This window comes from Aquarana catesbeiana, linkage group LG02, assembly GCF_042186555.1.
Source record: "Aquarana catesbeiana isolate 2022-GZ linkage group LG02, ASM4218655v1, whole genome shotgun sequence".
Lineage (NCBI taxonomy): Eukaryota > Metazoa > Chordata > Amphibia > Anura > Ranidae > Aquarana > Aquarana catesbeiana.
In genome coordinates this window covers 812,189,751-812,205,589 of record NC_133325.1, presented here as the reverse complement: position 1 = coordinate 812,205,589, position 15,839 = coordinate 812,189,751, and the positions used below count along the sequence as shown (strand labels likewise).

Sequence of the window (15,839 nt, the reverse complement as noted above, 5' to 3'; positions counted from 1 at the left end):
GAATAACATAGAATATAACCATCTTCCAAAATTTGAATTTCAAATAGAATTTGAATAGAAAATAAAAGAATAGAATAGAAAATAATAAAATAGAAAAAAATAGAATATTTTATTCTACTCTATTCTTTTCTAATCTATTCGAATTTCAGAATGTTTCTATTTAATACTATTCTTTATTCTATTCCATTCTATTCTATTCTGTTCTATCCTATTTTGTTCTGTTTTACTTTATTATATTCTATTATTTTATTTTCTATTCTATTCCTTTATTTTCTATTCTATTTTTTTCTTTGGAAATTGGAAAAGAATTTGAATTTGAAAACTTTTCAAATTTGAATACTATTTGAAATTGATTTGAAAAAACTTTTTGAATCGATCCGAATTTGAATTAGAAAATTTGAATTGATTTGAATAAACAAAGCAAATTCTGAAAACGAATTAAACGGATTAAACTAATTTATGTAAATAATGAATCGAAACAAAACAAATGTTTCCGTCCTTCACATGTCTCCCCCCCAGGCCTCTCCCAGCGTCACGCTGGCATGATAAATAGTGGGAGGAGTCCACCGCCAAGGAATTGTAGCCAAGAACCGCCCCCACACATGAATCAGCCAAGATGGCGGAAAGCACGCCAGCACAGTGACGCAGAAGAATGACGTCACACATGTGGTCCTCATGTGTGGCGCCGAAGTGCATGAGAACACCAGCCCGCTCAATCCCCCACACCCAGAGGGCGGAAAAGGAGGGATAGGAGGCGGGCCTGGTGCCCATTGCAGCTCCTGGGTACTAGACAACAAGCCCCTCCCCGATCCAGATTTTTTATTCATTAGTCTCATGAGATTCCAGATGGTTCTACATCAATGTGTGTTATATGAGGGGGGAGGGGAGCGTACACTGTGACCTGACTGGGATCTGTATTCTGTCTGTACAGGAAATGGTATTCAGGAGGAAATATTCACCCGGCCGGGATCTGACCTTCTCCTCCCCATCAGACGTCATCTCACCCTCAACCATCCAGATAGAGGGAGATGTGACCGGATTCAATGGAGTTATGAAGTCCCAACCAGACGCAGTGGCACCATAATACTTACACACAGGGAATGTACACTGAGGAAATTTGAGAATAAATTATTCTCCAATATGAGGATATCAGAGAATGGAAGTCTGATCATATCCAATGTGACTCTGGAGAATGATGGGAGATATGGTGTGATTATACACAACTCTACAGGACACCATATACAGAGCGATTATTACATCGTCCATGTAGAAGGTAAGTCCATCCAACCCCCAGTCCTAGCAGTGTCCTCCCCGCTCCGTGTCTTTATATACACCGTCCATGTAGAAGGTAAGTCCATCCAACCCCCACCCCCAGTCCTAGCAGTGTCCTCCCCGCTCCGTGTCTTTATATACATCGTCCATGTAGAAGGTAAGTCCATCCAACCCCCACCCCCAGTCCTAGCAGTGTCCTCCCCGCTCCATGTCTTTAAATACACCATCCATGTAGAAGGTAAGTCCATCCAACCCCCACCCCCAGTCCTAGCAGTGTCCTCCCCGATCCGTGTCTTTATATACACCATCCATGTAGAAGGTAAGTCCATCCAACCCCCACCCCCAGCCCAACAGTGTCCTCCCCGCTCCGTGTCTTTATATACACCGTCCATGTAGAAGGTAAGTCCATCCAACCCCCACCCCCAGTCCTAGCAGTGTCCTCCCCGCTCCGTGTCTTTATATACATCGTCCATGTAGAAGGTAAGTCCACCCAACCCCCACCCCCAGTCCTAGCAGTGTCCTCCCCGCTCCGTGTCTTTATATACACCGTCCATGTAGAAGGTAAGTCCATCCAATCCCCACCCCCAGTCCTAGCAGTGTCCTCCCCGATCCGTGTCTTTATATACACCGTCCATGTAGAAGGTAAGTCCATCCAACCCCCACCCCCAGTCCTAGCAGTGTCCTCCCCGCTCCGTGTCTTTATATACATCGTCCATGTAGAAGGTAAGTCCATCCAACCCCCACCCCCAGTCCTAGCAGTGTCCTCCCCGCTCCGTGTCTTTATATACACCATCCATGTAGAAGGTAAGTCCATCCAACCCCCACCCCCAGTCCTAGCAGTGTCCTCCCTGCTCCGTGTCTTTATATACACCGTCCATGTAGAAGGTAAGTCCATCCAACCCCCACCCCCAGTCCTAGCAGTGTCCTCCCCGCTCCTTGTCTTTATATACACCATCCATGTAGAAGGTAAGTCCATCCAACCCCCACCCCCAGTCCTAGCAGTGTCCTCCCCACTCCGTGTCTTTCTATACACCGTCCATGTAGAAGGTAAGTCCATCCAACCCCCACCCCCAGTCCTAGCAGTGTCCTCCCTGTGTCTTTCTATCCATACATTATATAGTAGAAGATCTGGGAGAGACGTATGTACAATGTCCTCTGATTACTGCCCCATCCTCACCATTCATAAGAAAGCAGTACAGCGCATAAAAGATTCATCACTTGAAGCAATAGTATTAATAAAAAATGTCTATATTGAAGAATTTCCAATTTGTGATCCAATGGTGTGAGTGACATCCACACAAGATGAGTGACTGTAGTGAGATATACCTCCACCAACGATAACACTAGCCGCTCACCTCAGCTGGTGGACCCCTGTGTGAATCAGTCAGGTCAGAAACAGCCTTTTCCTCACAGGGAAGTAAACAGAAGCAGGTACACTTGTGGCCGGTCAAATATCAATCTTTGTAGAGCTCGCAGTGATCACATGTAATAAAATAAAGAACATCTAGTGCTCTCTGTATGTTGCATGAAAGTTTTAATGTAATAATAGTAGGAAAACTTACAAACGTAGCACTGTTCCCCAGTGCGGAGGATAAAAAGCCTAATGGGATGATCCACGGAGATCAGCGAGCGAGACGCGGGTGACGTCCCGATCCTAGTCACGTGATGTGTTCCGTACGCGTTACGTCCCTTGTAATGGGCGGGACTTCTTCAGCGGCGACGGCATGACGTGATCCACCCGCTATAAATATAACTCAGCTGATCGGAACAGCCAATGGGCCTTAGTGTGTACTAAACACCATGGTAACCCATATACGGAAACGAAAGCAATGGTTCTTATGACAGAACAGCAAAGGGGTCAGCATTAGCGATAATATAAACAAACGCAACTAAACCCATAGTAACTTTGTAGGTGTAATGTCACTATAAATGGCTAATATATATATAAAACACCATCCATATAGGATGTCTATTTTTGTGAAACAACCCGCGTACTAGCTCGATTCCGTGGAACATCCTAGTGCATTACATAATAATACTGGATTAAAATTCAAGACATAATTATATTCAAACATAAAACTCAAATGAATTATCGGTCAGAGATAAAACAATTGACGTCAAACTCGACGTTCAAGCCTCTAGGTAAAAGAACCTTGGTCTCGTGAATCCAATGGGATTCCCTACGACTAAGTTGGCGAAGAAAATTTCCTCCCCTCCAATGTTTATTGACTTTTTCGATGCCCCAGAATTTTAATCCTCTGGGATTTTGACCACGTACTAATTTGAAATGTTTGGAAACATTATGAGCTTTTAATCCTTTTTTAATGTTATTGACGTGTTCACCTAGATGAACATGGAGGGGCCTGGAGGTCCTTCCGATGTATTGGAGGCCACATCCACACTCCAACATGTAGACGACCCCAACTGTCGTACAGGTGATCAATTGATCAATTTTATATTCCTTGCCAGTGGAAGTGGCAGTAAACTGTTTCCGTTTTTTATTGTTGCATTTGGAATGTCTGCAGGCTGTGCAACGCCCACAGGCATAAAAACCTGAAAGAAAAGAGAACAGTCTATTGTCTGTTTGTATGGGGGGATATACCACTCCAGGTGCTAGACGGTCCCTTAAGAACGGAGCTCTTTTGTAAATGAAAGACGGGCGTGGTGGCAGCAGGGGACCCAGCACACGATCTTGCTTCAGGATCGACCAGTTCTTCGCAACCAACTTCTCAAATTGTTTGTGTTGGACATTGTAATTAAGTATCATCTTAAAGTTGGGAGCATTGACACTGGTATCCCTGACTTTATTGGAGACCAACTCAGACCTGTCCATAGCTAAAACTTTTTCCATATCGCTCTTTAAAACTTGTTTATCATAACCTTTTTCATGGAATTTAGAAGTAAGCAACATAGATTGAGTGATTTAATCACTATCATATGTGCAATTTCGTCTGAGTCTCACAAATTGTCCCCTAGGAATGTTACATAGCCATGATTTGTGATGGCAGCTCTCCAATGGGATAAAAGAATTACGATCTGTAGGTTTAAGATAATTAAACAATCCAAACTTATCGTTTATCCTTCCGGATCTCCAAGTCTAAGAACACTATTTTTTCTTCGCTAAAGTTCCAGGTAAGCTGAATATTTTTGGTATTAGCATCAAGTGTTTGCACAAAGGTATCTAGATTGGATTGATCGCCCTCCCAGATCATTATCAGGTCGTCTATGTACCGTTTGTAACAAACTAGTTCTGGGGGACGGTGCTTGAACATTACATCTTCCTCCCAGTGGGCCATAAATAAGTTGGCCACACTGGGAGCAAAGCGGGCGCCCATCGCAACGCCCCTCTTTTGTAAATAAAATTGACGACTAAACCAAAAATAATTCTTAGCTAGACAAAAACGCAAGCACTTTAAAAGAAAATTCTTGTGTCTAATTGAGAGGTCAGAAAACCTGGATAGAGCCCATTGGACCGAGGACAAAGCATCCTCATGTCCAATAATGGTGTAAAGGGACCCTACGTCTGCTGTCACCAAGATACTTGAGGAAGAGCATCTAGTTGATTCGATAATTTGAATAATATGTTTCGTGTCTTTCAGAAATGCTTCAGTTTTATTCACTAGCGATTGAAGGAAATGATCGATGTATTGACCAACCCTAGAGGAAATGGAATCTATGCCATTGACTATGGGCCTTCCAGGGGGATTAACACTATCCTTATGGATTTTCCGAAGGCAATAAATAATTGGAGTTCTACAAAATAAGGGGTCCAAATAGGACACCTCCTTTTTTGTCAGAATCCCATGTGTCTTCCCCTCCTCTATTAGCTAGTGTAGTTCGTCTTTATACATCAACATAGGGTCCTTATTGAGAATCTGATAAGTGTCTGGATCATTTAACAGTCTGTGTAATTCTGTCAGATACTTAGATTTATCTAAAATGACCAGGCCACCACCATTACCTTTCTTACTTTCATCCTGTCCAAATCATTGAATAGCATATTTTTGAACACCTCAAGGTACTTGTTATCAGGGTTCAAAGGATTGAAAATAGATTTATTCCTTAAACCGGAATGTGAACCTTTTACAGTAACGAGTGGTCTAGTGGGGTTCACCCCGATACAACATCATAACTCTAATGAGGGAGGGGATTTTTCAGGGGCTCAGAGCGGGCCGGGGAGGGGAGCACCGATGCACCAGACCAACCAAATGGAATGGTGGAAACATCAACCGCAACCATCTCCACAAACAAAAGGCCACCCCAGAAAAAGAAAAAAGAGAGAGAAGAAGGAGAGGGGGTAGGAGATTACAAAAAGAAAAAGCCCCATTAGGCTCTGGAATTTATAATTTGAGCAGTTGTCCCTTGAATGAAAACGAGATGAGGGTCCTCGATAGAGGGCTCAAATTTGCTCCCATCCAAAATATGAACAAATTTCAAACTTATGTGAGTATTCACAAATTTGTCAGAAACCTTAAAATGAAAAAATATTTTTTGTCAAACCCCACTAGACCACTCGTTACTGTAAAAGATTCACATTCCGGTTTAAGGAATAAATCTACTTTCAATCCTTTGAACCCTAATAACACGTACCTTGAGGTGTTCAAAAATATGCTATTCAATGATTTGGACAGGATGAAAGTAAGAAAGGTAATGGACCCACAGTATATCAGGCAGGGCATGAAAGCTCTGGAGGCTAGGAATGACATTATAATACGCCCGGCAGACAAAGGTGGTGGCCTGGTCATTTTAGATAAATCAAAGTATCTGACAGAATTACACAGACTGTTAAATGATCCAGACACTTATCAGATTCTCAATAAGGACCCTATGTTGATGTATAAAGACGAACTACACTGGCTAATAGAGGAGGGGAAGACACATGGGATTCTGACAAAAAAGGAGGCGTCCTATTTGGACCCCTTATTTTGTAGAACTCCAATTATTTATTGCCTTCCGAAAATCCATAAGGATAGTGTTAATCCCCCTGGAAGGCCCATAGTCAATGGCATAGATTCCATTTCCTCTAGGGTTGGTCAATACATCGATCATTTCCTTCAATCGCTAGTGAATAAAACTGAAGCATTTCTGAAAGACACGAAACATATTATTCAAATTATCGAATCAACTAGATGCTCTTCCTCAAGTATCTTGGTGACAGCGGACGTAGGGTCCCTTTACACCATTATTGGACATGAGGATGCTTTGTCCTCGGTCCAATGGGCTCTATCCAGGTTTTCTGACCTCTCAATTAGACACAAGAATTTTCTTTTAAAGTGCTTGCGTTTTTGTCTAGCTAAGAATTATTTTTGGTTTAATCGTCAATTTTATTTACAAAAGAGGGGCGTTGCGATGGGCGCCCGCTTTGCTCCCAGTGTGGCCAACTTATTTATGGCCCACTGGGAGGAAGATGTAGTGTTCAAGCACCGTCCCCCAGAACTAGTTTGTTACAAACGGTACATAGACGACCTGATAATGATCTGGGAGGGCGATCAATCCAGTTTAGATACCTTTGTGCAAACACTTGATGCTAATACCAAAAATATTCAGCTTACCTGGAACTTTAGCGAAGAAAAAATAGTGTTCTTAGACTTGGAGATCCGGAAGGATAACGATAAGTTTGGATTGTGTAATTATCTTAAACCTACAGATCGTAATTCTTTTATCCCATTGGAGAGCTGCCATCACAAATCATGGCTATGTAACATTCCTAGGGGACAATTTGTGAGACTCAGACGAAATTGCACATATGATAGTGATTAAATCACTCAATCTATGTTGCTTACTTCTAAATTCCATGAAAAAGGTTATGATAAACAAGTTTTAAAGAGTGATATGGAAAAAGTTTTAGCTATGGACAGGTCTGAGTTGGTCTCCAATAAAGTCAGGGATACCAGTGTTAGCACTCCCAACTTTAAGATGATACTTAATTACAATGTCCAACACAAACAATTTGAGAAGTTGGTTGCGAAGAACTGGTCGATCCTGAAGCAAGATCGTGTGCTGGGTCCCCTGCTGCCACCACGCCCGTCTTTCATTTACAAAAAAGCTCCGTCCTTAAGGGACCGTCTAGCACCTGGAGTGGTAGATCCCCCCCATACAAACAGACAATAGACTGTTCTCTTTTCTTTCAGGTTTTTATGCCTGTGGGCGTTGCGCAGCCTGCAGACATTCCAAATGCAACAATAAAAAACAGAAACAGTTTACTGCCACTTCCACTGGCAAGGAATATAAAATTGATCAATTGATCACCTGTACGACAGTTGGGGTCGTCTACATGTTGGAGTGTGGATGTGGCCTCCAATACATCGGAAGGACCTCCAGGCCCCTCCATGTTCATCTAGGTGAACACGTCAATAACATTAAAAAAGGATTAAAAGCTCATACTGTTTCCAAACATTTCAAATTAGTACGTGGTCAAAATCCCAGAGGATTAAAATTCTGGGGCATCGAAAAAGTCAATAAACATTGGAGGGGAGGAAATTTTCTTTGCCAACTTAGTCGTAGGGAATCCCATTGGATTCACGAGACCAAGGTTCTTTTACCTAGAGGCTTGAACGTCGAGTTTGACGTCAATTGTTTTATCTCTGACCGATAATTCATTTGAGTTTTATGTTTGAATATAATTATGTCTTGAATTTTAATCCAGTATTATTATGTAATGCACTAGGATGTTCCACGGAATCGAGCTAGTACGCGGGTTGTTTCACAAAAATAGACATCCTATATGGATGGTGTTTTATATATATATTAGCCATTTATAGTGACATTACACCTACAAAGTTACTATGGGTTTAGTTGCGTTTGTTTATATTATCGCTAATGCTGACCCCTTTGCTGTTCTGTCATAAGAACCATTGCTTTCGTTTCCGTATATGGGTTACCATGGTGTTTAGTACACACTAAGGCCATTGGCTGTTCCGATCAGCTGAGTTATATTTATAGCGGGTGGATCACGTCATGCCGTCGCCGCTGAAGAAGTCCCGCCCATTACAAGGGACGTAACGCGTACGGAACACATCACGTGACTAGGATCGTGACGTCACCCGCGTCTCGCTCGCTGATCTCCGTGGATCATCCCATTAGGCTTTTTATCCTCCGCACTGGGGAACAGTGCTACGTTTGTAAGTTTTCCTACTATTATTACATTAAAACTTTTATGCAACATACAGAGAGCACTAGATGTTCTTTATTTTATTACATGTGATCACTGCGAGCTCTACAAAGATTGATATTTGACCGGCCACAAGTGTACCTGCTTCTGTTTACTTCCCTGTGAGGAAAAGGCTGTTTCTGACCTGACTGATTCACTCAGGGGTCTACCAGCTGAGGTGAGCGGCTAGTGTTATCGTTGGTGGAGGTATATCTCACTACAGTCACTCATCTTGTGTGGATGTCACTCGCACCATTGGATCACAAATTGGAAATTCTTCAATATGGACATTTTTTATGAATACTATTGCTTCAAGTGATGAATCTTTTATGCGCTGTACTGATTTTTATGAATTGTATATTTGGGATTTGATAAGTTTTATCCTCAGTACCACAGCTGCTCTAGTTCAATATTATGTGATTAGCGCTGGTTGACTATTTTTTACATTGTTGCCATCCTCACCATTCCCTGTGGATTCACATCTGTAGTGCTCAGCCCTCCTGAAGTTGCTGTGATCTGAACTGTGCTGTGCCTTCTGCTCGGTGTCCCCATGTGGTAGATGTGACCATTGATGGCGGGGTGACAGATCCCCAATGGAGGGCGGAGCTTCTGCCAACACCAACCAATCAGGTTTCACCTCTTAGGAAAGAGTTGTCTCTAATAGGTGTTTCTGTCATATTTCAGGTTGTCAGTAATATAATGAGCTTCTTTAGTAGATTCTAAATGTTTTGTCAGTAAATAAAAGTTGTGTGGGGTGACAACCCTGATGGGGGTCACATGACTGAAGAAAATGGGTGTCATGTTAGTGGGGGGATTTAGTGTTTGGGGGAGGGGTGCACACAGACACAATCTATCTCCTCCAGTCTCCAGGAAGATGTCTGCACACCTGATTATAGGTAAGGATGGGGGAGGGGCATGCTGTGTATATATTGGATCTGATCAATGGAAATGATTGTCTCTCTCAGTTCCAGTATCGGTTCCGCTCCTCCATGTCTCATGTCCCCAGAATGGCAGCGCTGAGATCTCCTGCAGGGTGGAGGCGGGGACTAAGCCAAATATCCGTCTATCTGTGATTGGAGGATCCCAGGAGAGATATTCCACATCCGCCAATAACATTACAGCCATTGTGGGGTCACCGGGGCCCTGGAACATCACCTGTACTGTGAAGAATGGGGTCAGCCGGTCGGAGGAGAGCAGAGCCGGGGTCACCTGTCCAGGTGAGGAGACATCAGAAGTGGATGGAGAAATGTCTGTAGATGACAATATAAAGGGATTTTTTTTCTGAGAGAGCAGGTGTAGATACCTGTCACCCCTTGTCTCCGCCCCCTACCCACCCCCAAGTACTCCCCCTTTAGAGAATACAGAACCTATCATTTTGGGATGCCATGTAATTTGTATGAATTATAATTTGTATCCCAGCAGCAATAGATCCCCAACTAGCAATGTACCCCTCCCAGCAACAATAGACCCTCCCAGCAATAATAGACCCCTCCTCCCAACAATAGAATTCTCAGCAACAATAGACTCCCAGTAACAATAGATCCACCCCTGCAACAATAGACCTTTTACAGCAAAAACTGATCTCCCAACAGCCAGCAACAGTAGAACTCTCCCTCACCAGTAGATCCCTCCCAGCAACAACAGACCCCCCCACAACAAAATACCCCCAGTAACAATAGACCTCCACCAGCAACAATTGATCTCCCAGCAGCCAGCAACAATACACCTCTCCCTCCCAGCAACATAAGACTCCAAAGCAACAATAGATCCTCCACTAGCAACAATAAACCTCCCCAGTTACAAAAGACCCGCCAGAAACAATAGATCCCCGTGACAATAGATCCCCCAGCAGACAGCAACAATAGACCCTCCAGCACTCCCCAGCATCCCTTCCATTACACACATTCAGTGATGGAGGTTCCCGGAACTGCGTTCCCCCTGAATAAAAGTCCTGACAATATATATTTGTCTGCAATCCAGTAAATGAGATTTATATCAATAAAAAGCTCCTTTGTATCCAATCTGGGAAATAGGACCAACCAACCCCACCCCCCATCTCCACTCTTCATTGAAATGATATTTTCTTTAGGTTTCAGGTCATCAAGTTATCTGTAGAGAAAGTAAATTTATAAAGAATCATCTAATTCACCATCTCCATCCATAAAGGAAATTGTATTTAATTGTCTGAAATAAATCAGTAGAGATCTCTATCGATATATCAATCCTTTGGGTTCATCATATTCAATAAAGTGTCTCATTAGGTGGATTTACTAAAGAAGTTGAGCATCTTCACTTTGTACAGTTACTTCCACTTATCTTAGTGAATGGGTGTAAGGAAATATCCTGTCTTTTTTTTTATTTCCTTGCACATGATTGGATAATGTTTGCAAAATAAATTTTCACCTATCTTTACTTCATTCACTAAGGTAACTTAAAATCCACCTTGTAGAGTGAATATGCTCTACTCCCTTAAGAAATCAGCTCCGCCATGCCTCCCCCACCATGTCCCCTTTTTTCATGTCCCCTCCACCCATTTCCCTCACCATATCTCCTTCACAATGTCCTCTCCACTGTGTTTCCTCCATTAGGTCTCCTCCACCATGTCCCCTCCACGTTATCACCTCAACCATGTCCCCTCCATCATATCTCCTCTACCACATCTTCTCCACTGTGTCTGTTCCTTCATGTCTCCTTCAGTTTGTCTCTTTAACCATGTTCCTCCATCATGTCTCCTCCACCTTGTCTCCTTCACTGTGCCCCCTACACTGCTTCTCCTCCACCATATACCCTCCACTGTGTCTCCCCTGCCATTTCCACTGTGTCTCCTCGATCATGTCCCCTCCACTGAGTCCCCTCCACCGCATATCCTTTACCACCATGTCTCCTCCACTGTGTCTCCTCCATCATGTCTTCTTCCACCATGTTCCAGAAATGTGTCTCTCTGCCTTTGTCTCCTCCACCGTGTCTCATCCACCATGTTCCTTTATCAGTTCTCCATCACCATGTCACCTCCACCTTGTTTCCTCCACCGTGTCTCCCCCACAGTGTCATTTTATACCAGGAACAGCTAAGCCAATCACTATCACTTACCGGACAGGGGTGTCTTAGGTGAGATTTACTCAGTCTTAAAGGGACTGCCCTGGTACAGACATTACCCGCCTTCTTTGAGGGGGAGCTCCTGCAACCCCAGACTTACTTGGCATTAAAAATGTAACTGCCTTTTAAGTTGGTCAGTGTGACAATCCAAATTCAAATGGTACAGAATAGGGATGAGCTTCGAGTTTGAGTCAAACTCATGTTCGACTCAAACATGGGCTGTTCGCAAGGTCGCCGAACAGCGAACAATTTGGGGAGTTTGTGGCAAATTCGAATGCTGCGGAACACCCTTTAAAGTCTATGGGAGAAATCAAAAGTGCTAATTTTAAAGGCTTATATGCAAGTTATTGTCATAAAAAGTGTTTGGGGACCTGGGTCCTGCCCCAGGGGACATGGATCAATGCAAAAAAAGTTTTAAAAATGGCAGTTTTTTCGGGAGCAGTGATTTTAATGATGCTAAAAGTGTAATATCCCTTTAAATTTTATAGCTGGGGGGTGTTTATAGTATGCCTGTAAAGGGGCGCATGTTTCCCGTGTTTAGAACAGTCTGACAGCAAAATGACATTTCAAAGGAAAAAAAGTCATTTAAAACTACTCGCAGCTATTAATGCATTGCCCTTCCGACAATACACATAAAAGTTCATTGATAAAAACGGCATGGGAATTCCCCACAGGGGAACCCCGAACCAAAATTTAAAAAAAAATTATGACATGGGGGTCCCCCTAAATTCCATAATAGGCCCTTCAGGTCTGGTATGGATATTAAGGGGAACCCCGCGCCAAAATTAAAAAAAAAAAACGGCGTGGGGTCCCCCCACAAATCCATACCAGACCCTTATCCGAGCATGCAACCTGGCAGGCCGCAGAAAAAGAGGGGGGACGAGAGAGCAGCCCCCCTCCTGAACCGTACCAGGCCACCTGCCCTCAACATTGGGAGGGTGCTTTGGGGTAGCCCCCCAAAACACCTTGTCCCCATGTTGACGAGGACAAGGGCCTCATCCCCACAACCCTGGCTGGTGGTTGTGGGGGTCTGCGGGAGAGGGGCTTATCGGAATCTGGAAGCCCCCTTTAACAAAGGGACCCCCAGATCCAGGCCTTCCCCCCTGTGTGAAATGGTAAGGGGGTACAAAAGTACCATTTCACTAAAAAACTGTCAAAAATGTTAAAAATGACAAGAGACAGTTTTTGACAATTCCTTTATTTAAATGCTTCTTCTTTCTTCTATCTTCTATCTTCTACCTTCCTTCATCTTTTTCTTCTTCTGGTTCTTCTGGTTCTTCCTCCAGTGTTCTCGTCCAGCATCTCCTCCGCGGCGTCTTCTTCCCTTCTTCTCCTTGGCCACTCCGCATCCATGGCATGGAGGGAGGCTCCCGCTCTTCTCTTCATCTTCTTTTCGGGACGCTTTTGGCATAGAGGGAGGCTCCCAGTGTGTGAAGCTTCTCCTCTTCTGACAGTTCTTAAATAATGGGGGGCGGGGCCACCTGGTGACCCCACCCCCCTCTGACGCACGGGGACATGACGGGACTTCCCTGTGGCATTTCCCGTGACACCACAGGGAAGTCCCGTCAAGTCACCGTGTGTCACCGTTATTTAAGGACCGTCAGAAGAGGAGAAGCGTCACACAGCGGGATGCGGAGCGGCCCGAAAAGAAGATGAAGAGAAGAAGATGAAGAGAAGAGCGGGAGCCTCCCCCCATGCCATGGATGCGGAGCGGCTCGAGGAGAAGAAGGGAAGAAGACGCCGCGGAGGAGATGCTGGATGAGAACACAGGAGGAAGAACCAGAAGAGCCAGAAGAACCAGAAGAACCAGAAGATGAAGGAAGATAGAAGAAAGAAGAAGCATTTAAATAAAGGAATTGTCAAAAACTGTCTCTTGTCATTTTTAACATTTTTGACAGTTTTTTAGTGAAATGGTAGGGGTACTTTTGTACATCCTTACCATTTTACACAGGGGGGAGGGCCGGGATCTGGAGGTCCCCTTGTTAAAGGGGGCTTCCAGATTCTGATAAGCCCCCCGCCCACAGACCCCCACAACCACCGGCCAGGGTTGTGGGGATGAGCCCGTTGTCCTCATCAACATGGGGACAAGGTGTTTTGGGGGGCTACCCCAAAACACCCTCCCAATGTTGAGGGCATGTGGCCTGGTACGGTTCAGGAGGGGGGGCCACTCTCTCATCCCCCTCTTTTCCTGTGACCTGCCAGGTTGCGTGCTCAGATAAGGGTCTGGTATGGATTATTGGGGGGACCCCACGCCGTTTTTTTTTTTACATTTTGGCACGGGGTTTCCCTTAATATCCATACCAGACCTGAAGGGCCTGGTATGGAATTTAGGGGGACCCCCACGTCATTTTTTAAATTTTGGTTCGGGGTTCCCCTGTGGGGAATTCCCATGCCGTTTTTATCAATGAACTTCTATGTGTATTGTCAGACTGGCAATTCATTAATAGCCGCGAGTAGTTTTAAATGACTTTTTTTCCTTTGAAATGTAATTTTGCTGTCAGACTGTTCTAAACACGGGAAACATGCGCCCCTTTACAGGCATACTATAGACACCCCCCAGGTACAAAATTTAAAGGGATATTACACTTTTATTGTTTCACTCTAAGCATTATTAAAATCACTGCTACCGAAAAAACATCCGTTTTAAAACTTTTTTTTGCATTGATCCATGTCCCCTGGGACACTTTTTATGACAATAACTTGCATATAAGCCTTTAAAATTAGCACTTTTGATTATTCATGTTCGTGTCCCATAGACTTTAACGGTGTTTGTGTGTTCAAACAAATTTTTTGCCTGTTCGCATGTTCTGGTGCAAACCGAATGGGGGGGGGGTGTTCGGCTCATCCCTAGTACAGAATCAGCAGCAAGGAAGAGCAGGGTCAGAACAAGTAGATCAGAGAAGACATCAGCTGGGTCAAGCACAAACACACAAAGGTAGGTATGCTACCACAAGCACTGGTGGTGTTTTGACACAGGGGTTTTAAAGGTGAACACAGTGATTAGCTGGCCAATCACCATCGCTTCCAGGCCAGGGCTGTCTCAGGTGAGATTTGCCTAGTCTTAAACTGAGAGCCTAAATCCCGGTACTGAGAGTGAATATGTTTTGTACATTATTGTTGCCAACTTCTGCCTCTTCCTGACTCTGATTCTTCTCACATCCTGCTGTCTTTCTACATGGCTATTACCAAACCAGGCTTTTCACCTGGCTCCACCTTCAACTGAACTCGGCATCTCCACAGCACATTGTCAGCTATACGTCTGATTCCTCAGATATCGGCGCCCCCAAGTTCCTGCTCAGTGTCTACACCTTGACACTTGTGCCTTTCCTTCACCCCTGTAGACCCTGTCTCAACATCCATCGGTTCTCAGATGGGAACTGTACAAGAGACCTTCCCCATCATCTCAGGGTCTGCATACAGGTAGGTGACAGTACCATTCAGCCAAATGGAGCCTGAAAGGAGGGCCTTACCTATGGATGTTCTCTGTCAGCAAATAACAGCAGGTCTTAGCCTGATGGCTGGTAACACGTTCCTGACACCTGACATGAAAGGACATAGTGGAGGAGACACAGTTGAGGAGCAATGGTGGAGGAGACATGGTGGAGGAGACATGGTGGAGGAGACATCAACATTTTGAGATGGGAATGAGGGACACCTATTAGCAAAAGGCTGTGGCCATAGGACACACCCCCTGCCACACCCCCTTAAAGGATAATTCTACAAAAAAAAAATTATTAGTTAAATCCACAAGTGCTTTTTTGTACCACTACTATTCCTTTATATTGACTTTTGATATTTACAAATGCAGCAATTTAGAATTTGGATGAAAGGTTTAGCTCTGGGAAATACTTTTTTAAATAATACATTTTATATACAATTATATAGATCAGACCAAAATGAGGGACAAATGAGGGGGACAGAGGGATATGGTTCCAAATCAGGGACAGTTGGGAGCTATGTATACTTCATTCATTTCTGTTTTTCTTTTTTCTGCTTTTCTAATCTTCCCATAATGTGATTTCCCCTCCCCCAGTCCCCCTCTCTGACATCACTGTGACCTCCTCCTGTCTCCCGGATGGGAGCGCAGTGGCCGAATGTTTGGTGAAAGGATCAGATCCTCGTTATTCCTGGAGTTTGGATGGAAGATCCGTCTCCTCACACAGCCGGGTAACTCTTCCTCCTCCGGTCTCCGGAACCCTCCGCTGTGATGTCACCAATCAGATCAATAATCTAAGTAGATCCATCAACATCTCCTGTGCAGGTGAATGAGAGAAATGTCTCCAGGCTGAATTTACTACTAAAGATTTTACCGAGAGATAAA

The 15,839-nt window shown here is 44.0% G+C and overlaps 1 protein-coding gene across 1 annotated transcript in view; it reads left to right on the top strand.

Moving 5' to 3' along the window:
• LOC141129517 (uncharacterized) overlaps positions 1-15,839 on the top strand; it is an 89,584-nt gene that overhangs the window by 53,925 nt on the left and 19,820 nt on the right. Inside the window, exons 2-4 of the mRNA XM_073617599.1 lie at positions 932-1,273; positions 9,388-9,639; positions 15,552-15,779. Of these exons, the coding sequence (XP_073473700.1) occupies positions 932-1,273; positions 9,388-9,639; positions 15,552-15,779 (822 nt within the window). The remainder of the gene's footprint in view (positions 1-931; positions 1,274-9,387; positions 9,640-15,551; positions 15,780-15,839) is intronic.